Source organism: Heterodontus francisci, chromosome 8, assembly GCF_036365525.1.
Source record: "Heterodontus francisci isolate sHetFra1 chromosome 8, sHetFra1.hap1, whole genome shotgun sequence".
Classification (NCBI taxonomy): Eukaryota; Metazoa; Chordata; class Chondrichthyes; order Heterodontiformes; family Heterodontidae; genus Heterodontus; species Heterodontus francisci.
Window position 1 is genome coordinate 19976267 of NC_090378.1, and position 23649 is coordinate 19999915.

The window sequence follows — 23649 nt, forward strand, 5'->3', positions numbered from 1 at the left end:
AGGTCAAATAATTCCAATGGTAAACATTTTAAATAATTTTTTTCTTTGATATTCCAAACATAGTATATTGAAATTATAGTGAAATTTATCTCCACGATGTTTGTCACTACGAGATAGAGTTCATAAGCACATGACTTGGAACTGATTCAGTGTATGCTTGCTTTTTAAGAAGCAACTTTTTTAGGATTAGGGTTGTAGACTTTTGCAGATTTTAGTTAGATATAGACATATTAGTTAGGTTGACTTGCAGAATGTAAGAATTTAGATATGTTAATTGCCAACTTTGTAACATTTGTGCTCGGTTTTTAAAATACATTACAGCTACCAGACTTAGATATATTCTCAAGAACTGGGAGTAGTCTGTCATACAACAGAGGTGGGTTTGCATCAAATGTTGGAAGAGGGATGAAAAGGAAAGGGGCGCAAGCCAACAAAGCTGCAATAAAGAAACAGAAAGTGGCAGCTGCTGAAAAAGCTCTAAAAGCAGCTGGTAAGTACTCATGCATTGCCTTATTATGCAGAAGACTTGTTTCAATGTTACCAACTCAAGGAACTAAACTAATAGTAACTTTGTTCATGCTAATTAATTGAAAAGGTTTGGCTTCTTTACTGAGAGTAGTCAGTCAATTTTTTTTTTTTACTTCTGAGTAGGTCTCAAAATTGCACTGACATGGTTGCATTTTCGATGAATGTGGGCTTAGCAGGCCATTCCAGTCCACCTCCAGACTGACCCTAATCTGTGCGCTGTTGATCAGATAGAAAGCTACAGGACAGCTACTATGCCACTGCTGTGGTAGATTCCAGATCAATTCAAAGAAAAATTAATTTCCGTAATACTTTAGCAACTGAGATGTGTGGTGCCCTTATCCTAAAAATTGAATCGTGCAGTCCATTTGGGACAGTGTGTTACAAAGAGGGCCATAGTTTTTTGCAGTAAGGACATTGTTTTTTTAATTGAATTCATAACTGTTGTCACTCCAATGAAGTATAATCATGGGTACTACAACGCATCAATATTTGGAAAATATGCTATTTTTAGACTGACTTGAAATGTATGTACTATTGTATATCATGCTAATTCTTGATAAAATTTTGAAACATCAGACATTGCTTTGCTACTGTCTATATATTCTCAAATGTAAGTTTACTTTAAATGTACAAAACCCATGTAATGAAAGCTAATTATCTATTTGAATTTATTTCAGTGGCCAAGGCTCAGGCTAGCAATGCTGGGACTAAGGCATCAAAGGCTCAGGTAATAGCCTCATTGAATCTAGATATTTACTTATTGTTTGAATCAAAGTGCCTTTTGAAATGTCTAAAATCTGGTACCAAATAGGTAGTCATGCTCAAAAGAGGTCACAAAGGTGGGAATTGCATGAAATGAAAATTTGAAAACAATGTAGCACAATGTAGTGTTTTACAGAGGTTGGGGTACATTATTGGGCAGAGTTGTGGAGCATACACCTTACATGGTATGTTTTACCTGAGATTGGTTGCAGTGGCACCCTGCCAAAAATTGAAAGCGCTCCATTCCCTGGCAGTGATGCCGTTATTGGAAAGTATAAAATAGTTCATGAAGTTAGACTGCAGCTTTACAAACTTTATAATAATTGTTGTCTGTGTTTAATGATTTAATTCTGTTCCTTTTCAGCATACCGTAACAAATGTGGTTCAGGATCGAGAAACAAAGGATGAAGATTTTACAAAAGATGCATATGAACCAGATGCATATGAATGCTTTGACAAAAATGAAGGTAGGTAAATTCATTCTTCTAAAGTGTATAGTAATTAATTTTCAATAGTACTTTGTTTTAAAAGTACAAAAACATCCCATTCAAGGTAAAAAGAAAACGGAGAACGAAGATGAAGAGGAGAAGAAAAAACTTGAGGCAAGAAGAGAGAAGCAACGGCGTAGACGTGAGAAGAATACTGAAAAATATGGAGAGGATTACCGGTATGTCCAAATGCAATGGAGCCTATTTATTATCAAAGCCAACCAAAGCAAGATAAATGCCACAAATTGTGTTACAACATTGCGTTAAATCCATGTTCAAAAAAAATGCACATGGATTAGGAAGTCCAGTTTGTAGGAGTATAGGGGGAAGTCAAATTTTAGTACTTTGTTAATCCAGTTCTGATTGAAGATTCACATATTAACATACTGGAAACTGGCACAAACCAGTCACCTGGATATGCAAGAGTAGTATTGAAGTTTCTCGGAAGGGTATTGAATGTTGCTCGTTTGTGGACATTTAGTTGAAATCTGTTTTAGATTGGGGAGAATGAACAACCCACTCTTCTATCCTTGTTTAACTTAAGACCTCTGCCAGTAAATGTTTAGCTTCATCAACCTTCAGTTGTACTGCCACTGAAATATACATACTGGCCTGAATTTTACTAGCAAGCAGCAAATTGTGGTAGTGTGCTTTGAAGTCGGCAGTCCGCCCACACGGAGCAGCCATCGCTGAGCCTCCCCGATATTTCATTTAAATGGAGGAGGAACAGCGACCCCCAGCAATGGTGTTTGGCGCCATTTTTAAAGGGCTTCAAGTCCTTACCGGCAATTTAAATATTTAAAGAGCACAACACTTCTACTTTTAATAAAAACTATTAATTGAACATCAAAGCCCCTCTTCCATCCCCCCACCCCAATGATGAAATATTATATCTATCTCTTCTCCCCCCGCTCCCCCCCAAAAAAACATTTTTGCCAGTACTGACCTTTTACCTCCCAAACTTCATAATCTTTGTCCTTCAAGCCCTTTCTGCCACCCCCTCAGCCAATGGAAACAGTTTCCCCCGCCCTGATAATGTCACTCCTCCCTCCTCCGAACGGAGTTCCGAAGCCGCGGGAGTTCTGGCCAGTGGCGGAATATCAGTGTGTGATGGCTGCCGGAATCAGGTAAGTTAATTTGCATGTGTTTTAATTTATCTGAATGTTAAAATGAAGGCCCCGCTGCCGAGCGATGGAGGGGCTGCACTGAGGCCTCACCTCCGTCGGTAATATGCGGCGGGGCCTTCTTGGCATCGGGGGTTGTGGCGGGCCTCTCCCGGAAGAATTTTCCGGGCCTCCCCCACCATGACCCCCCCCCCCCCCAACGCCGGAGGGCTAGTAAACTTCAGCCCGCTATGTATGATCTTCACCACATTCTACATGTACCTTCTGCCCTGTAATATAAGAAAATGTATATACTTTGAATTCAATAATAACATTAAAATATATCTTATCCTAAGGGAGGAATCCTCAGCAGTGTTCTTCAGTGTATGAAGTTGTCAATGGATGTTGATGTGTTTATTTTAGTGTTTCATTGGAGACCGAAAAGGTGAGGAAGCTTTCATGTGCATTTAGTTGTTAAACGATCGTAAAAATCCTCTAGGATTTGGTGGGAGAAGGGGAAGGAATGGGAAAGCCCACTTGTAATTATCAACCCCAGCCCCTCTCAATAGCTCTTAAACTGGAAAATAACTTTTCAGTGAATACAAGCTGATTGTTTTATGTAGATTTAAGTAGCTCTATTGCATTTAGAACAACCAATGCCTTTGAAAATTCCATGATGCCAATCTGGGGATATTGGCAGCATTAAAAATAATAATGGCTGATTACTAGTTTAACATTTTTCTCTGGAAATTGCATAGGGGAGATATAAAGTGTCACTGTGGCTCAGTGGTAGCACACTTGCTTGAGTCAGAAAGTGGGCTCATGTCCTGCTCCAGAGACCTGAGCACAAAAATCTAAGCTGACAGTGCAGTGTAGTCCTGAGACAGTGCTGCACTGTCAGAGGTGTTATCTTTCAGATGAGATGATAAACTGAGGCCTTGTTTGCTCTCAGGTGGATATAAAAGATCTCATGGTAGTATTCTAAAGAAGAGTAGGGAAGTTATCCCTGGTGTCATGGCCAGTATTCATCTCTCAATGAACATCTTTTGTAAATGGATTGTCTGGTCATTATCACATTGCAGTTTGTGGGAGATGCTGGGCTGAATTTTACTAGTCCTCCGACCTCGGGGGTCATGGGGGAGTGGGGTAAGAGGCCTGCCACGACCTCTGATGCCAGGAAAGCTCTGCCACATTTTAGCAGCGGTAGTGAGGCCTCGGTGTGCACCCCCCGCCCTCCAATGCTCAGCGGTGGAGCCTTAATCTACATATGCTAATGAAGTTAAAATGACTGCATAAACACTTACCTGGTAGTGACTGCTATCCCACACCATTAATCTGGTCGCTGGCCGGAACTCCCGTGCCTTCGGATCTTCGTACGGAAACCTGTGGCATGACACTAGTGGGAAGGAAGAGGAGAAATGAAATTGTCTGGGGGCAGCAGGGAAAACACTTTCTATTGGCTGAGGAGATGGTAGGAAGGAGTTGAAGGGCAAAGGTAACGAAGTTCAGGGGTGAAAGCTTGGGTTGGGAATTAAGTTCAGTTTGGGAGGGATAGGCCCAAAAACAAACATTTTGGGGGGGGGTGCTGGTGGTGGTGGGAGAGGGGATTCCAGCTTTTACTTAGTTTTTTACACAAATGTGCAATGAGTGTCTCTTTAAAAATTCGAATGTTACTGCAGGGCTTGAAGCCCTTTAAAAACGGAGCCTGCGCGGTGGCGCCGGACGCAGTTGCTGGGGATGGAGCGGCCGCCCCCTGTAGGTCATCGGTGCAGCCGTTCCGTCCCCTCCATTGAAATTGGCCTCTGCGCGAAATATTGCGGGGGCTCAGCGACGGGCGATCCGCGCGGGTGGATTGCCAACTTTAAATGCGCTGCCGTGATCTGCGGCACGCTAGTAAAATTCAGGCTGCTGTGTGCAGATTATTTACTGCATTTCCTACATTATAACCTGTGAAGTACTCTTGGATTGTAGTTACTGCTGTAAAGCACTTCGGGATGTTCTGTGGCCTTGGTGGGCACCATATAAATGAAAATCTTTGATAATTTCAATACTGAAATTATCACCCATTCCCAGTTTAAGAATTGGTGCATTTGAAAGTGGAACTAAACCAATGTGATTTTCCTGTGAAGTTATTTGCACTTCTAGGAGTATAGTGAAATTAGGTTTAGACAGGTTTCACCTGAAGTCTAGTTTAGAACAGAGACTAGAATCTATGAAGGAATGGCAAGCGGAAGCAGTTTCCCAAAATTATTCTATAACCAATTATTTTGGACCGCAAAGTATTTTTCGGAAGTTTCTGTATGTCGTGCATCTGAAAATGAACTTTTATCTTTTACTTTTTAGGAATGCATTTACATGTTCCCTTTGTAAATTTCGAACCACAGAGGAGCAAGAGATTGAGGCTCACCTGGAAACTCCTTACCATAAAGAAACTCTCGAGTTCATTGGAAAGAACATTCAGTTTGAAAAAGGAGCTGCTGATTTTCTTCATGTAGGTTATGTTTCTTCTGTGAAAGTGTTTTGAATTTTGAGCTGAACTGGATATAAATGATTTTTTTTTAAAAAATCTGTGCCTATCCCAATAGTAGTCCATATAAATTTCTATATTGGTGTAGTTTAATTTGAGATTTGTCTCCATAACAACACCACTTAGTATTTAAAATAAAAACAGAAAGTGCTGGAAATATTCAGGTCAGGCAGCATCTGTGGAGAGTGAAGCTGTTAACGTTTCAGGTCTGTGACCTTTCATCAGAACTCCACTTTTTGTGTTTCATGTCATTCATTGTTTATAGTTCATATATTGGCCATTATTTCCTGATCAATTGGAAATTAATTTTGAAGTACTTGAAGTTCTATGGAGTGCATGTCAGAATGTCACCACAGTACAGTGTGCACTAACAATTACTGCCAACATAAAGGGTAGGACTTGCATTTATATAGTGCCGTTCACAACCTCAGGACGACCAGAAGCTCTTCACAGCCAATCAGCTGTTGCAGTGTAGAGAAATGCAACAGCCAATTTGTGCACATCATGATCCCACAAACAGCAATGGGATACATGGCCAGATAATTGATTTTAGTGATTTTTGGTTGAGGGATAAGTTTTGGCCAGGACCAAGGGAACTCTCTCGAATAGTGCTATGGGATCTTATACGTCCACCCGAGAGGGCAGATGGGGCTTTGGTTGACCATCTTATCTGAAAGATGGCATATCCATCAGTGCAGCGCTACTCCAGTACTGCAATGAAGTGTGAGCCTGGATTGTGTGCTCCAGTCTCTGGAATGAGTCTTGAATCCACAACCTTTTGACTCGGGCAAGAGTACTACTACTGGTTGGGACCTAACACAAGACTCAAAATTGAATTGGTCTATACATATAAACTTATCAAATTTACATATCAAAGCATGGTTTCAAGATTACTTCCCATAATTTGACTAAGTTTTAAACGGCTTTAACTTTTTCTCTTTAGTTTTATGGTAACCATTGAAGCCCTTGGTTACATCACTGCCTTGTAATTCCTGGGTATTCAATAATCTGCGTATAATCTAATTTTCCTGTAAAATGTTGTTTCTTTAGAAGTGCATAATTTGTTACTGACAGCCTTGTTCATTTTTTTCTGCTACGAGGCACTAGTGGACTGTTTGAATACTGAATTAAGTATTTTTTTTCACAGCTCCTTGTGTTAAATCAATGCAGAAACAGTCCAGCCTGTGGCATTCATACCCTTACTGCTAAACAGTTCTAGTTTACTGTGCAAATTGAGCCTGCCTATTACTTGACTATTGATTAGTACGCTGCAGGGTTTATAAAACAAAATATGGAGCACATTGTATTTTTTTTATTATACAGTCACACAACTGGGTCGGCAGCAGCTGGTGAGGGAATCAACGAGAGAGAAAAACATACTTGACCTGTCCTCACCCATCTGCCTGTCGCAAATGCATCTGTCCATGACAGTATTGGTAGGAGTGACCACCGCACAGTCCTTGTGGAGACGAAGTCCCGTCTTCACATTGAGGATACCCTCTATCGTGTTGTGTGGCACTGCCACCGTACTAAATGGGATAGATTTTGAACAGATCTAGCAACGCAAAACTGGGCATCCATGAGGCACTGTGGGCCATCAGCAACAGCGGACTTGTACTCAACCACAATCTGTAACCTCATGGCCCGGCATATCCCCCACTCTACCATTTACCATCAAGCTGGGGGATCAACCCTGGTTCAGTGAAGAGTGGAGGAGGGTATGCCAGGAGCAGCACCAGGCATACCTCAAAATGAGGTGTCAACCTGTTGGAGCTACAACCAAAGACTAGCGTGCCAAACCGCGTTCACAGCATGCGATAGACAGAGCTAAGCGATCCCGCAACCAACAGTTCCGATCTAAGCTCTGCAGTCCTGCCACATCCAGTCATGGATGTTGGATAATTAAACAACTAACAGGAGGAGGTGACTGCACAAATATCCCCATTCTCAATGATGGGAGAGCCCAGCATATCAGTGCAAAAAATAAGGCTGAAGCATTTGCATCCATATTCAGTCAGAAGTGCCGAATGGATGATCCATCTTGGCCTCCTCCTGAAGTGCCCAGCATCACACATGCCAGTTGTTTAACCAATTCGATTCATGTGATATCAAGAAACGACTGAAGGCACTGGATACTGCAAAGGCGATGGGCCTTGACAACATTCCGGTAATAGTACTGAAGACCTGTGCTCCAGAACTTGCCGCTCCCTTAGCCAAGCTGTTCCAGCACAGCTACAACACTGGCATCTACCTGGCAATGTAGAAAATTGCCCAGGTATTTCCTGCACACAAAAAGCAGGACGAATCCAACTAGGCCAAGTACTGCCCTATCAATCTTCTCTCGATCATCAGTAAAGTGATGGAACAGGTCGTCAGCAGTGCTATCGAGCAGCACTTGCTTAGCAATAACCTGCTCAGTGACTCTCAGTTTGGGTTCAGCCAGGGCCCACTCAGCTCCTGACTTCATTACAGCCTTGGTCCAAACTTGGACAAAAGAGCTGAACTCAAGAGGTGAGGTGAGAGTGACTGCCCTTGACACCAAGGCAGCATTCGACCAAGTATGCCATCAAGGAGCCCTAGCAAAACTGAGGTCAATGGGAATCGGGGAAAACCCTCCGCTGGTTGGAGTCATACCTAGCGCAAAGGAAGATGGTTGTAGTTGATGGATGTCAATCATCTCCGCTCCAGGACATCACTGCAGGAGTTCCTCAGGGTCGTGTTCTAGGCCCAAACATCTTCAGCCGCTTCATCAATGACCTTCCTTCAATCATTGGATGTTTGCTGCTGATTGCGCAATGTTCAGCACCATTCACGACTCCATAGAAACTGAAGCAGTCCATGTAGAAATGCAGCAAGTCCTGGACAATAGCCAGGCTTGGGCTGATAAGTGGCAAGTAACATTCGTGCCACACAAGTGCCAGGCAATGACCATCACAAAGAGAATCTAACCATCTCCCCATGATATTCAATTGCGTTACGATCACTGACTCCCCCGCTATCAACATCCTGGGGGTTCCCATTGACCAGAAACTGAACTAGACCAGCCATATAAATATCATGGCTACAAGAGCAGGTCAGAGGCTAGGAATCCTGTGGTGAGTAACTCACCACCTGACTCCCCAAAGCCTGCCCACTGTCTAGAAGGCGCAAGTCAAGTGTGTGATGGGATACTCTTCACTTGCCTGGATGGGTGCAACTCCAACAACATTCTTAGTAAGGGCGTGGAACGCCCTGCCTGCAGCAGTAGTAGATTCGCCAACTTTAAGGGCATTTAAGTGGTCATTGGATAGACATATGGATGAAAATGGAATAGTGTAGGTCAGATGGTTTCACAGGTCGGCGCAACATCGAGGGCCGAAGGGCCTGTACTGCGCTGTAATGTTCTAATTCTAATTCTAACACTCAAGAAGCTCGCCACCATCCAGGACAAAGCAGCCTGCTTGATTGGCGCCCCATTCACAAACATTCACTCCCTCCACCACTGACACACAGTGGCAGCAGTGTATACCATCTACAAGATGCACTGCAGCAAATCACCAAGGCTTCTTAGACATCACCTTCAAAACCCGTGACTTCTACCACCTAGGAGGACAAGGGCAGCAGATGTATGGGAACACCACCACCTTGCAAGTTCCCCTCCAAGCCACACAACATCCTGACTTGGAACTATATCGCCGTTCCTTCGCTGTTGCTGGGTCAAAATCCTGGAATTCCCTTCCTAACAGCACTGTTGGTATGCCTACCTCACATGGGCTCACCACCATCTTCTCAAGGGCAGTTAGAGATGAGCAATAAATGTTATCCTAGCCCCCAGCCCATGAATGAATTTTTAAAAAAATCCTTTTTTGGTATGGAATGCTGGTTTATTTGAAGTAGAAATTATTTGAAGAAATTGGATAATGTTTACTACTTAATGCATGAAGGAAACATTCCTCATTTGGACAGCAGTTTGAAAAGCTGAATGGCCAGATATATAGACTATCAAGATTGTTTTAGCTCTTTTATATTGCTTACATGCTGCTGAGTGGTATTTGTACAAGTAGGAAGATGCACGGTACTAAATGTTCAGGCTTAATAGCTATTGCTTAGAATATGTGAAGTTGTGATATAATCTTGAAATTTGAGTGGTTTGTAAACCAACTATGTAATACTTGCATTTGTATACTGCCTATTGCATGAAATTCTCAAACCATTTCCTTTTTTTTTTCAAGTGCTGTTATAAAGGCAAACGCATCAGCTGTTCTGCAGTTGAGATAGAGTCATAGAGAGATACAGCACTGAAACAGGCCCTTCGGCCCACCGAGTCTGTGCCGACCATCAGCCACCCATTTTTGTTTTTGGTGTTGGTGATGTTTTTGGTGGTGTGGTTGAGGGAGGAATATGTGCCATGAGATTTATAGCATTCACTTGAATAGATGTGACAGACCTTTGTTTAACATCAGACGGATAACTTGCAGTGTAGCACTCCCTCATTTCTGTGATATCTGCCTGGATTGAGATGAAAACTAGGTATGGGGTTTGATTCCATACTGTCCTGAACTCCCGGAGGTGAGTGTGATATCAGTTGAGTGGTTTATTATTTCGTTGAACTCTATAATCAAATTATTAGCTTTTAATCCCTCCCAGGTCATTAATCTTTTAATTTTTATTACATTTAATAGGATATGAATGCAATCATGTGTTTTCCTACCTAAAATCAACTTGGAATTTGCTTTTATGATCTTTTCACAAGGCTTTTGACCATCTTGTCAAAAACTTAATTTATTTAGGCATCTATGGTCAATAAGAATAAGAAGATTGCTGCTCGTAAACAACTGCAACAGCAGGAGCAAAAGGAGCCAGCACAGAAGCTCACAAAGGATGTTTTGATGGGTAGGTTATGTATTGGCATATTGTGAAGCCTGCATTTCTTATTGATGTAGTTCAATTTACTATGTTAAGGGTGAAGCTTAAAGATGCAGTGATGGACATCAATGGTTATTTACTGTTATTGACCTCCAAATAATTGTACTGCATCTTCATTATTGTGGAGTTTCTTATTATGAAAATGCTGTAGTGATCATACAACAGCTTTGAATGTACCATTTCCCTTTCACAACATTTGTAGCAGAAATAGATGAGTAGATGAAGAATATAGTGAAAATTAATGTTTCACTAATAATGATCTCCATGTTGAAAGGGCAGATTAATCATACTCGGGCTATGCAATCTGGAAGCAAATGGCTGCCACCATGAGAATTTCCTTTTAGTGAAAAATGGCATATTTGAATATATGGCTCTCTATAGTGTCATATAGTGAATAGTTGAGGCCCTAGCACAGATCTTCGTGGGACAGCACTAGTCACTTCTTTCCAATTCAAGTACATATCCATTATCCCTACTCTCTGACATTTACCACTACCTCCTAACCAGCTCAATTCCATGAGCTTTAATGTTGGCTCACAGCTTTTTATGTGAAACCTTGCCAAAATCCTTCTGGCAATCCATCTAAACTACATCATGTCTTTGGCCTCCTTGTCTCGAGAGACAATGGGAAAGCGCCTGGAGGTGGTCAGTGGTTTGTGAAGCAGCACCTGGAGTGGCTATAAAGGCCAATTCTAGAGTGACCGACTCTTTCACAGGTGCTGCAGATAAAGTTGGTTGTCGGGGCTGTTACACAGTTGGCTCTCTCCTTGCGCTTCTATCTTCCTGCCAACTGCCAAGTCTCTTCGACTCACCACGCTTTAGCCCCGCCTTTGTGGTTGCCCGCCAGCTCTGGCGATCGCTGGCAACTGACTCCCACGACTTGTGATCAATGTCACAGGATTTCATGTCGCGTTTGCAGACATCTTTAAAGCAGAGACAAGGACGGCCAGTGGGTCTGATACCAGTGACGAGCCCGCTGTACAATGTGTTTTTGGGGATCCTGCCATCTTCCATGCGGCTCACATGGCCAAGCCATCTCAGGCGCCGCTGGCTTAATAGGGTGTATATGCTGGGGATGTTGGCCGCCTCGAGGACTTCTGTGTTGGAGATATGGTCCTGCCACCTGATGCCAAGTATTCTCCGGAGGCAGCGAAGATGGAATGAATTGAGACGTCGCTCTTGGCTGACGTACGTTGTCCAGGCCTCGCTGCCGTAGAGCAAGGTACTGAGGACACAGGCTTGATACACTTGGACTTTTGTGTTCTGTGTCAGTGTGCCATTTTCCCACACTCTCTTGGCCAGTCTGGACATAGCAGAGGAAGCCTTTCCCATGCGCTTGTTTAATTCTGCATCGAGAGACAGATTACTGGTGATAGTTGAGCCTAGGTAGGTGAACTCTTGAACCACTTCCAGAGTGTAGTCGCCAATATTTATGGATGGGGCATTTCTGACGTCCTGTCCCATGATGTTCGTTTTCTTGAGGCTGATGGTTAGGCCAAATTCGGTGCTGGCAGCCGCAATCTGTTGATGAGTCTCTGCAGATACTCTTCAGTGTGAGATGTTAATGCAGCATCGTCGGCAAAGAGGAGGTCCCTGATGAGGACTTTCCGTACTTTGGTATTTGCTCTAAGACGGGCAAGGTTGAACAACCTGCCACCTGATCTTGTGTGGAGGAAAATTCCTTCTTCTGAAGACTTGAACGCATGTGAGAGCAGCAGGGAGAAGAAGATCCCAAACAGTGTAGGTGTGAGAACACGCCACTCAGGATAGGAAAGGGGTCTGATGAGGCGCCACTATGCTGAATTGTGCTTTTAATATTGTCATGGAATGAGGTGATGATACTTAGTAGCTTTGGTGGGCATCCAATCTTTTCTAGTAGTCTGAAGAGACCACGTCTGCGGACGAGGTCAAAGGCTTTGGTGAGATCAATGAAAGCAACGTAGAGGGGCATCTGTTGTTCATGGCATTTCTCCTGTAGCTGGCGAAGGGAGAACAGCATGTCAATGGTGGATCTCTCTGTTCGAAAGCCACACTGTGCCTCAGGGTAGACACGCTGAGCCAGCTTCTGGAGCCTGTTTAAAGTGACTCGAGCGAAGACTTTTCCCACTATGCTGAGCAGGAAGATTCCACGGTAGTTGTTGCAGTCACCACGGTCACCCTTGTTCTTATAGAGGGTGATGATATTGACATCGCGCATTTCCTGTGGTACTGCTCCCTCGTTCCAGCACAGGCAAAGCAGTTCGTACAGTGCTGAAAGTATAGCAGGCTTGGTAATCTTGATGATTTCAGGGGTAATGCCGTCCTTCCCAGAGGGCTTTTCCGCTGGCTAGAGAATCAATGGCATCACTGAGTTCCGATTTTGTTGGCTGTACGTCCAGCTCATCCATGACTTGCAGAGACTGGGCTGCATTGAGGGCGGTCTCAGTGACAACATTTTCCCTGGAGTGCAGTTCTAGGTAGTGTCCCACTCAGCGGTCCATTTGCTTGTATTGGTCAGTGATTGTGTCCCCTGATTTAGATTTGAGGGAGGCAATCTTCTTGATGGTTGGACCAAAAGCTCTCTTAATGCCATTGTACATTCCTCTGATATTTCCGGTGTCGGAGGCCAGTTGAATATGACTGCATAGGTGTAGCCAGTAGTCATTTGCGGAGCGCCTGGCTGTTCTTTGTGCAGCGCTTCTGGCTACTTTAAGTGCTACTACTACATCATGAGTAATGTGTAAATGATGGTACTTCAGAAAGTTTTTTTTGTTTATAATTGCATTTGTATTTAACATATGTTGACTAGCGTATAAGGTATATAATGTTTGGTAGTATAAAAACTTTTTTTACCGTCAGTGGAAATTCTGAAGAAAAATAAAATATTTACTAAACAGGGTTTAGCTATTTCATAAAGACAGAAGTAATGGTAAGAGTGCAGAGTGTTTTTCAGTCTGTATATGCAGTGGTTCACTATGTATTTCATACATTTAAAAATTGTATCATTGAAAGCAGATCTGGTTGCTCATAGTTGTAACTATTGTACAATCAAATAACTTTGTGAAAGCTGGACACAATGCATCCATCAGCTTTGAACAGAAATGAATGGGGAAAATTTAACACAATTGTGCTTTCTTGGGCTGAGTTCAAGTGAATATGCGAGGGGCCATAATGGAAATCACTTCACCATTTATTGTCTTAAATAAATCTTATTAACATGTTTACTTTCTTTTTGTTTTTTTAGGGGTTGCTCCAGATGACCAAATGAAAAAAGTTGAAGCTGTTCAGTGTGCTGTCTGCAATACCTATATTCCTTTCCTATTTCACTCTGTACAGCAGCATTTGAAGTCGAATGAGCATACCAATAGCAAGAAGGTATATGTTTTCATTTTTTTAATATAAGGAAAGCTTCACAGGCAAGCATCTGGGCCTAGCATCATATTGTTATTTAAAAAGTTAATCAAAGTACCTTGCTGTCCAAGGATTTTTTAAGTTGCCTCCACTAAGGGTGAGAATGCACATCGGATTGACATATGGTCTCTATACTAGTTTTGAGCTAACCAGTAACAAGTTATGCTATGCAAGTGTCTTTAGCATTGCAAAGTGTCCCAATAAAGAAAGAAGATGGTCCCGACACAATCGAGGGAAAAGTGGGAGAGAGCAGCTGTTGATAGTTGAAGATATTGCCGTAAAAAGTGGGAGCGAGGGTGGTGAAAGCCCACTGTAGCTCTTGAGAGAGGAGCACCGGGTACAAGCTGAGCTGTAAGCTAGAAGAGGTAGCAGAGATGGATGAGGGTAAGCAGTGGGAAAATTTGTAAATGAGAACCAAGCGTTTTGAAAGCAATACATTGCAGATACAGGGAGCCAGTGGGGTTTGGCAGAGACTGATGTGATTGGGGCTTAGTTTGGCATAGGAGCTAGTCATAAGTTGATATGTAGAAAAGGCTGGTTTCATTTTAAAAGTTAAATTCAAAGTGCTTCAACGCCACCTCTGTTATAAGAATATAAGTTTCTTGTCCTTTATTGGCTTTGTTGCATCTTTGACCATTTAAGCTTTAAGTGTCAGTAAACATACTGTACAACTGACAGTTCTCTTTTTTTGTTGGTGCTAACTTTTCTTCTTTATTTCAGAATTACCATGACCAGGTTAGAAGGGAAAGTCTCCTCACAGCCAGCAGCATGCTGAACAACCCAACTGTAAAGGCTAAATTTGATATGTTCTTAAAGGTAAGGCTTATAATAATGCTTTGCATTATTGAAAGATATAACTGCTTGTGGTTATTCTAAGCATAAGGCATCTATTTTTGGATTCTGACCCAGAGATGATGAAAGGGCAGTGATATATGTGCAGGTCAAGGTGGTAACATTGCTGCTTTTGCCATTCTTGGTGGTAGGGTTCACAAGGAACAGAGGTGCTATTGAAGCACAAATTTTATTTTAAGAAGTGGAGAAATTAAATGTTCCAGCCTGTTGTCACTAAGATTGCATTGAAATGTTTAGGCTGATCTGCCCATACTTAACAGACTTCTTTGTATGGTTACTTAAAATAACCTAAAGCTAGCCAATTCAAGGACATAACTTGTAATTTCTATTTCTTCTTATGTGAATGGGCAGACTTAAAATATAGTGTATTAGCATTTGAAAGCGGGGGGGAGGTGGGCAAAACAAGGTGCACCCTCCAATCAGGTTTCTGCCCCACCGTAGCACCGAAAGGGTTCTTATCAAAATCTCAAATAACAATCATATGTGACTGTGACCAAGGTTAAACCATCCCTCCTTGTCCTCCTTGACCTGTCTGCAGCCTTTGACGCAGTTGACCACACCATGCTCCTCCAACTCCTCTGCACTGTTGTTCAGCTGGGTTGAGACTGCTCTCACCCTGGTTCCATTCTTATCTATCTAATCATAGCCAGAGTATCACTTGCAATAGTTTCTCTTCCAGCTCCCACACCATTAACTCTGGTGTCCCCCAAGGACCTATCTTTGGCTCCCTCCTATTTCACATCTACATACTGCAACATCGTCTGAAAACACAGCATTAGTTTTCATGTGTGCTTACCGTCACCTGTCTGGGCTCCTCCACTGTTGCTAAATTGTCAGGCTGCTTGTCTGATGTCCATAGAATAGAATTATGGAATGGTTTCTGCACAGAAGGAAGCCATTCAGCCAGTCAAGCTGGTGCCACCTCTCAGCAAGAGAAGTTTGCCATGCCCTTCCCCTGTACCCTTTTGAAAGCTACAATTGAATCTGTCTCAATCACCCTTTCGGGTAGTGCATTCCCGATCTTGATGCATTTAAAAAAAAAGTTTTTCCTCACATTGCCTTTGTTTCTTCTCCCAATCGCCTAAAATCTATGTCCTTAGATTAATGATCCTTCTGCCAATGGGAACAGTTTCTATCTACTGTCTAGACACCATGGGGGGGAAATTTTATACTCTTCCCTGTGGCAGATTTTGAGGCAGTGAGAGCACGCAATTGGGTGGGATGGTGGCTGGCGGGGTACCCTGCCACCTTCCCGCCTCCACCAAAATTAAGTCCGGGGCGGGAAGGCCTGTAAATGGCCTTCCTGCCCTGCTGCTAATTGAGGTCGTTAAGTGGGCAATTAATGCCCAACATAAGAGCCTCATCACACCAAAATTAGCTCAGCAGCGGGCGGGCCAGTTGCTGCATGGGGAGCACAGCAAGAAAGAACATGCTGTTTGCTTACCGGCTCTTGGGTGGGTTGGGGGGGTCCTCATTAAAAGGCACAGATCCTGAACAAGGGACCCGGCATCAGGAAGGGAATAGGGACCACTGAGAGCCATCCCACTTGCCCATGCTGCCATCCCCCGCAAAACCCCTCCCGGCTTGACCGATCTGTGGCCTGGGTGCAGTGCCACTCCTAGGCCTCAGGTGGGTGCTCCACCAGCAGCAGCCACTGCCTCCGCAGTGGTGCTGCTCAGTTAAAAGAGCTGCTGGCCTCTGATTGGCTGGCAGCTCTCAAATGATGGGACCTCTGTCGCCGGGGTCTTTAATCCTGTGGAAGGCACACTGTTATCCACTTAAGTGCCTAAATGGCACTTAATTCGGCGGACCTCCCACAAAAGGGACAACACTGGGTTCTCAACAGTGCTTTTGCTGGACGTCGAGACCCCTGTTGCCCGGATAAAATCCCAGTCCATGATTTTGAATACTTAAATCTCCTTTCAACCTTTTCTTTAAGGGGGACAACCACAGCTTCTCCAGTCTATCCACATAACAAGTCCCTCATCCCTGGAACCACTTTCAAGTCTTTTCTGCACCTTTTCTAAAGCCTTCATGTTCTTCCTAAAGTGCGATGCCCAGAATTGGGGACAGTACTCCAGTTGAGGCCGAACCAGTGTTTTATATAGATTCACCATAACTTACTTGCTTTTGTACCCTGTGCAAAGCCCAGGATCCTGAATGCCTTTTTAATAATTTCCTCAACCTGCTGTGCCACCTTCAACAATTTTTGCACATATACCCCCAAGGGTCTCTGTTCCTGCGCCCCCTTTAGATTTGTATCCTTTAGTTTATATTGCCTCACTTTGTTCTTCTTAACAAAATGGATCAACTTTGCACTTCTCTGCATTCAATTTCATCTGCCACATGTCCACCCATTCCACCAACTTGTCTAATGTCCTCTTGAAGTCTATTACTATCCTCCTCACAGTACACAATACTTCCAAGTTTTGCCATCTGCAAATTTTAAAATTGTGCCCTCTACACCAAGTCATTAATATATACCAAGAAAATTAGTACTGACCCCTGGGAACACCACTGTAAATCTTCCTTCAGTCTGAGAAACAACCACTCACCGCTGCTCTGTTTCCTGTCACTTAGCCAATTTTGTATCCATGCTGCCACTGTCCATTTTATTCTATGGGCTTTAACTTTGCTGGCAAGCCTTTTATGGGGCATTTGATCAAATTCCTTTTGGAAGTCCATGTACACAAAATCAACTGCATTACCCTCCTCAACCGTGTCTGTTATCTCATCAAAAAACATCCAAGTTAGTTAAATATGATTTGCCTTTAACAAATCTGTGCTGGCATTCCTTAACTAATCTACGCTTGTCGAAGTGACTATTAATTTTGTCCTAGATTTTCGTTTAAGAGCTTTCCTGCCACTGGGGTTCAACTGACTGTTCTGTAGTTGCTGGATTTATCCTTGCATCCAGTATTGGATGAGAAAAATGTCCTGCCATTAAATATTGGGAACGTCATTAACTTTGGTCATTGTCTTTGGTCACTTTGACAAACTTAGTCCCCTAGCTACTGACTCCAACCCTCTCCCTTGCATCAGTCTGAGGCTGAACCAATCTGTTTGCAGCCTTGGTGTCATATTTGGCCTCAATGAGCTTCCAATTTTGCCTGGCCTTGGCACATCTGTTGTTGAAATCCTCATCCATACTTTTGTTACCTCTAGACTTGACTATTCCAATGCCTTCTGGGCAGTCTCCCACATACTACCTTCTGTAAACTTGAGGTCATCCAAAACTCTGCTGCCTGTGTCCTTACTTGTGCCAAGTCCCGTTCACCCATCACCCTTGTGCTTGCTGACCAACATTGGTTCCTGGTCAAGCAACACCTCAATTTTAAAATTGTCATGCTTGTTTTCAACACCCTCTATGACCTCTGTCATCCCCAGTCCCACAACCCTTTGTGATATCTGTGCTCATCTAATTCTAACCTCTGGAGCATCTCCCATTTTAATCACTCCACCATTCGTGGGCATACTTTCAGCTGCCTTGGCCCTATACTCTGGAATTTACTCCCTAAACCTCCCTGCCTCTACCTCTTTTTTTCTTTAAGACACCCCTTAAAACTTAGCTCTTTGGCCAAGTTTTTGGGCACCTCCTCGAATATCGCCTTGTGTCTCGGGGTCAAATTTTGCTTTACAGTACTCCTGTGAAGCACATTGTAGCGTTTTATTACATTAAAGGCACTATATAAATACAAGTTATTAATGGGCAAGACTTCGGAAGCATGATGCTGCACGTTGATAAGGAGAGTAGTGGAGGAATTTGTGTGAAGGATGAGGGACAGTGAGAAAGGAGAAGGGCACGAGGAATTTAAGTAACTACAAATCACTAAAGTTGAGTCAATGCAGGGTAGAAGAGGAGACAGCAAGGATTAACAAGTTGCCTTGGGATCTAGGGAGGTGGCATCGTGTGAAAGGGTGAGTGAGGCCCTTGAAAGGTAGGACTTGGCTATGAGAGCTGTTCTGTGGTTTTGGTAAAGCTTGTGATAGATAGAGCTAGGTTAAGCGGGTTTGGTCAAGGGGAAGGTGTCTCTGTTAGCCAAGTTTCTGTCGAAGTCAAGGTATCGATAGATTCATTATGGAGGGAAGTATGGAAATGAAGAGGCATTTGAGGAAGTAAGAGGGACGAGGTTTAAGTTACAGAGAGGTTCGACCATGATGTAAGCTGAATGACATGGTTGATGTGAGTGGGGAATATGAGGCATTTGGGGCTGCTGCTATGTCATGTGTAGCCTAATGTCTTGAACTTCTTTATGGCTAGATGTTAATGCATTTAACATAAAACAATTTGTGTATTGACAATTGAATTTCTCGCTTGTGTACAGGGTGAAAATCCGTTTGAAAATCCTCAGGAGCAGCAGCAGGTGCAACAACAACAAAAGCTGCCAGAACAAGAACCAGAACAAGCAGCAGAACAAGCACCAGAACAAGAGGAAAACAAAACTGATATGGAGGAAGGGGCAAGTGAACCAGTTAACCAGTAGCATCTTCAGAATGGGCATGTAATAATTTCCTCAATTCTGAACCTGTAAAAATGCAGCAGTAATGAAAAAGATGTTTGTTTTGCTATTCTCAAAAGCACTGTTGTGGTTTAATGTTCCTTGGCTGATTGTAACCAAAATGCTTTTTCTGCAGTCTGTGTATTAGTGTTTTTGTTAACATAATAGTGATAGTTTTTCATGAATAACCATGTATTAATGGAGAAAATGCTAACTGCTCATCATACTAAAGAAATTGAAGACTGAGTAATGATCAGTCAAAAATGAACAGTTGTAATAGAGGGAGAATGTGTTTGGGGTGTTTTGAGTTCTCTAATGCTGAACAATGTTCATTAATGTCTTTTTAAAAAAAAATCTTATGCATCTTGGTATGTATGCTGTTTACAATTTTGTAGTGTTCAATAACCCAGTGCTTATTTGTTGCATCATTTAGAAAGGTAAGGAAATACTGTAATTTTTCTTAGACATTTATATTATACTTGTGATTAGTTTGCTAAGCGAATACTGGTTTGTATTGAAAGGTTTTGCTTGTTTACCTACATTGTAAAGTCAAAGTCTGGCTTCTTCATCCTTTCATTGATATTATTCTATGTATATCTTTATATGCTACAAATGGCAATAAAGAATTTTAGATATGTCAGCTGTTGATTTTAACTTAATGTTTTGTGAACAAAGTTAAATATTTGACAGCAGCATACTGTTGTACACATATAAATTGGAGGAGTGTGCACATGTTGCTTATATGTGTGACATTCAAAGCCTGAGCTCTTTTCAGCATGTATAAGCTGATCAGAGAGTCACGGTGACTTTGTTATTGGCTAACCAATCTTGTTCAATTTTTTGGTGAGATCATTTAAGGTAGATAATGGGTGTCTATGGATGTTTTCTGTAGGAATTTCTAGAAAGCAGTTGGAGATTCCAGTCAAGTTTATTTGTAAAATTGAAGACGCATAGTGCTGGAGGGAGCCTTTTGACCTGGGTTAGAAATTGGTCAGTAGGTAGGTGATAGTGCAGATAAAGGGTAGATACTGAGTGGCAAGTGCGATTCATCCGGGATCTGTTCTGTGGCCTTGACTTTTCACCATATTTATTAGTAGTCTTGGATGAAGGAAGGGTGCTTAAAACTAAAAAGAGGGGGGCGGAGAGAGGGTTCAGGCAAGGGTAAATGTATAAGGTTGAAGAGTAGAGTCAAGGCTGTAGAGCAAAATAATGATTTAGGTAAAATCAAGCAGACTGTCAGGAAGGAACAGAGAGTTTAATAATGGTAATAGGGCATTAGTGACTAAGGCCACATCAGGGAACAAACACATAGGGAACCTTTAATTTAAACTTTTTACTATCTGAACGCACATAGCATTCGAAACAAGATAGATTAGTGGCACAAATAGAATAAATGGGTTTGATCTAGTAGCCATTTATTGAGATGTGGCTGCAGGGTGACCAGGGTTGGGAATTAAATATTCCAGAGTACTTTTAGAAAAAACAGGTAAAATAGAAAAGGAGGTGGCGTAGCCCTGATAATGACATGGACTGTCTATCAGCGACACATAAGAGCGCTAGAGAAATTCCATCAGCGATGCCTCCGTCGCATCCTCTGGACTCCGTAGGAGGACCGTCAAACAAACACTAATGCCCTTCTTGAAGCTAGCTCAACAAGCATTTAGGCAAAACTCCTGCAAAAGCAACTTCGATGGACCGGACACTGTATCCGAATGGATTAAAATCGTCTCCCCTGCCAGGTCCTGTTTTCTCAACTCTCAAATGGCCAGCATTCTGGGGAGGACAAAGAAAATGCTTTAAAGACATTGAAGCACTCTGAAGCGCAGGAGCATTGACATTGATGACTGAGATTAGTGACTAAGGCCACATCTGGGAACAAACACATAGAGCGCCTATAATTTAAACTTTTTACTATCTGAATGCACATAGCATTTAAAACAAATTTGAAACAATTGGAGCTTGTGACCCGTCATTCAAAATGGCGACAACTTGTCCATCAAGCTACATTTGAGTTCAAATGCCTTAATGATGAGGCAGAGTGGCGCAGAGAAGGAAAGGAAGCAAATCATGCGCTCCGGATCCCACTACCACGTGGGACGCCCTGCTCCATGTACCCAAAGATCTGCAGGTTGAGAATCGGCCTGTTCAGTTACCTGAAAACCTATGGCAGGAACTAGCGTCTTGAGTAGATGTCCTCCTTAAATCGCCGAATGAAGGATGCGATAAAGGCAGTAGGGAGAAGGGACCTTAGCCCAGAAAACCAGTATGTAGAAGCAGTATTGAGTGGAGCTAAGAAATAACAAAAGGGGAAGAAAACACTGGTGGGAGTAGTTTATAGGCCTCCATACAGTAGTTAGTGTTGGACAGAGTATAAATGAGGAAATTAGAGTTGCATGTAACAAGAGTAATCCAATAATTTTGGGGGACTGGGCTAACTGCATTCACAAAAGTAACTTGGAGGATGAGTACATAGAATGCATTTTCGACAATTTTCTAGAACAATGTGTTATAAGTGCCGACTAAGGAACAGATTAGTATTGTGTAACGAGATAGGGTTAAGTAACATTCTTGTAGTAAAGGATCATGATCATAATATGATAGAATTTCATATTAAGTTTGAGTCCTGAATATTGGGTGGGTTTTTAAAAATCAGCAAAGGATGACCAAGAAATTGATTAGAAAGAGAAAATAGCATTAGAGCAAACTAGCAAGAGATATAAAAACATTGTAAGAGTTTTTTCAAATTATGTAAAAAGAAAGAGATTAGCAAAAGTAAATGTGGGTTTTTCAGAAGCTGGGACAGGAGAAATTATAATGGGGAATAAGGAAATGTCAGGTGTTGAATACTGTGTCTTCAAATTTGTAGACACAAAGAACATATCGGAAATTGTGGGGAACCAAGGGTCTAATGCGAGTGAAAAACTTAAAAGTAATATTAGTAAAGAAAAAGTACAGGCAAAATCATTAGGTCTAAAAGCCAAGACATCTGCTGGATCTGATGGCCTACATCCTAGGGTTTTAAGAGGTGGCTGCAGAGATAGTGGATTTGATCTTCTAGAATTCCCTAGGTCTATAATAGTTCCTATGGATTCAACAGTTGCAATTATAACCCCACTGTTCAAGAAAGGAGGGAGAGACAATACAGGGAACTGGGCCAATTAGCCTGACTGTAGTATGGGGAAAATTGAGAATCTGTTAAGGATGTCGTAACAGGGCATTTGCAAAATCGTCATGATTAGGCCGAGTCAGCATGGTTTTTTAAATGGGAAATCATATTTGACAGATCTGTTAGAGCTTTTTGAGAATGTAACTAGCAGGGGAGCTAAGGGAGGAAAACAGTGAATTTGAATTTTCTGAAGTCAGTCAGGTTGTTGCACAAGATTAGGGAACATGGGATTGGAGTAATATATTAGCAAGGATTGAGGATTGGTTGGCGAGCAGAAAACAGGAATAAATGGGCCATTTTTGGGATGCAGGGTGTAACTAGTGGAGTGCTGCATGGTTCAGTGTTTGGGCCTCGGCTATTTACAATCTATATCAATGATGTGGATGAGGGATCGGGTGTAATGTATCCATGTTTGCTGATGAAACAAAGTTAACTGGGAAAGTAAGCTGTGAGGATATAGACCGGTTAAGTGATTGCACAAGAAGGTGACCGCTGGAGTATAATGTGGAGAAAAAGAAACTCTTGCATTTATATATTGCCTTTCTCGACCAGCAAACATCTTAAAATGTTTGACAGCCAATGTAGTACTTTTTGAAGTGTAGTCACTTGTAATGCAGAAGTGTGAAATTATCCACTTTGGTAGGAAGAATAGAAAAGCAGAATATGTTTTAAAAGGTAAGAGACTTGGGTCTTGGCCCTTGTTCATGAATGACAGGGAGTTAACATACAGGTACAGCAAGCAATTAGAAAGGCAAATGAATGTTTATGTAAGCCTTTATTGAAAGGGGCTTGCAGTATAAGAGTAAGGAAGTCTTGCTGCAATTATCAAGAGCTATGGTGACACCACACCTGGAGTACAGTATTCAGTTTTGATCTTGCCTAAGGAAGGTTTGGTTCAAACATGGACAAAAGAGCTGAACTCAAGAGGTGAGGTGAGAGTGACTGCCCTTGACGTAAAGGCAGCATTTGACTGGGTGTGGCATCAAGGAGCCCTAGCAAAACGAGTCAATGGAAATCAGGGGGAAAGCTCTCTCTGCTGGTTGGAGTCATACCTAGCGCAAAGGAAGATGCTGTGGTTGTTGGAGGTCAATCATCTGAGCTCCAGGACATCACTGCAGGAGTTCCTCAGGGTAGTGTCCTGAGCCCAACCATCTTCAGCTGCTTCATCAATGACCTTCCTTCAATCATTAGGTCAGAAGTGGGGATATTCGCTGATGATTGCATAATGTTCAGCACCATTCGCAACTCCTCAGATACTGAAGCAGTCCGTGCAGAAATGCAGCCAGACCTGGATAATATCCAAGCTTGGGCTGATTAGTGGAAAATAACATTTGCACCACACAAGTGCCAGGCAATGACCATCTCCAACAAGAGAGAATCTAACCATCTCCCCTTGACATTCAATGGCATTACCATCGCTGAATCCTCC

The 23649-nt window shown here is 42.4% G+C and overlaps 1 protein-coding gene across 2 annotated transcripts in view; it reads left to right on the plus strand.

Moving 5' to 3' along the window:
- The window catches only part of znf326 (zinc finger protein 326), a 42407-nt gene extending 22741 nt beyond the window's left edge, over window positions 1-19666 (plus strand). The window contains exons 5-13 of one of the 2 annotated variants that reach the window (XM_068036753.1): window positions 322-490; window positions 1206-1255; window positions 1655-1757; window positions 1843-1957; window positions 5225-5372; window positions 10178-10280; window positions 13537-13667; window positions 14424-14519; window positions 18881-19666. In XM_068036753.1, the coding sequence (XP_067892854.1) occupies window positions 322-490; window positions 1206-1255; window positions 1655-1757; window positions 1843-1957; window positions 5225-5372; window positions 10178-10280; window positions 13537-13667; window positions 14424-14519; window positions 18881-19039 (1074 nt within the window). In that variant the 3' untranslated portion in view covers window positions 19040-19666. The remainder of the gene's footprint in view (window positions 1-321; window positions 491-1205; window positions 1256-1654; window positions 1758-1842; window positions 1958-5224; window positions 5373-10177; window positions 10281-13536; window positions 13668-14423; window positions 14520-18880) is intronic. The other variant, XM_068036754.1, reaches the window with a different exon arrangement.
- The last annotated feature ends 3983 nt before the right edge of the window (window positions 19667-23649 follow it).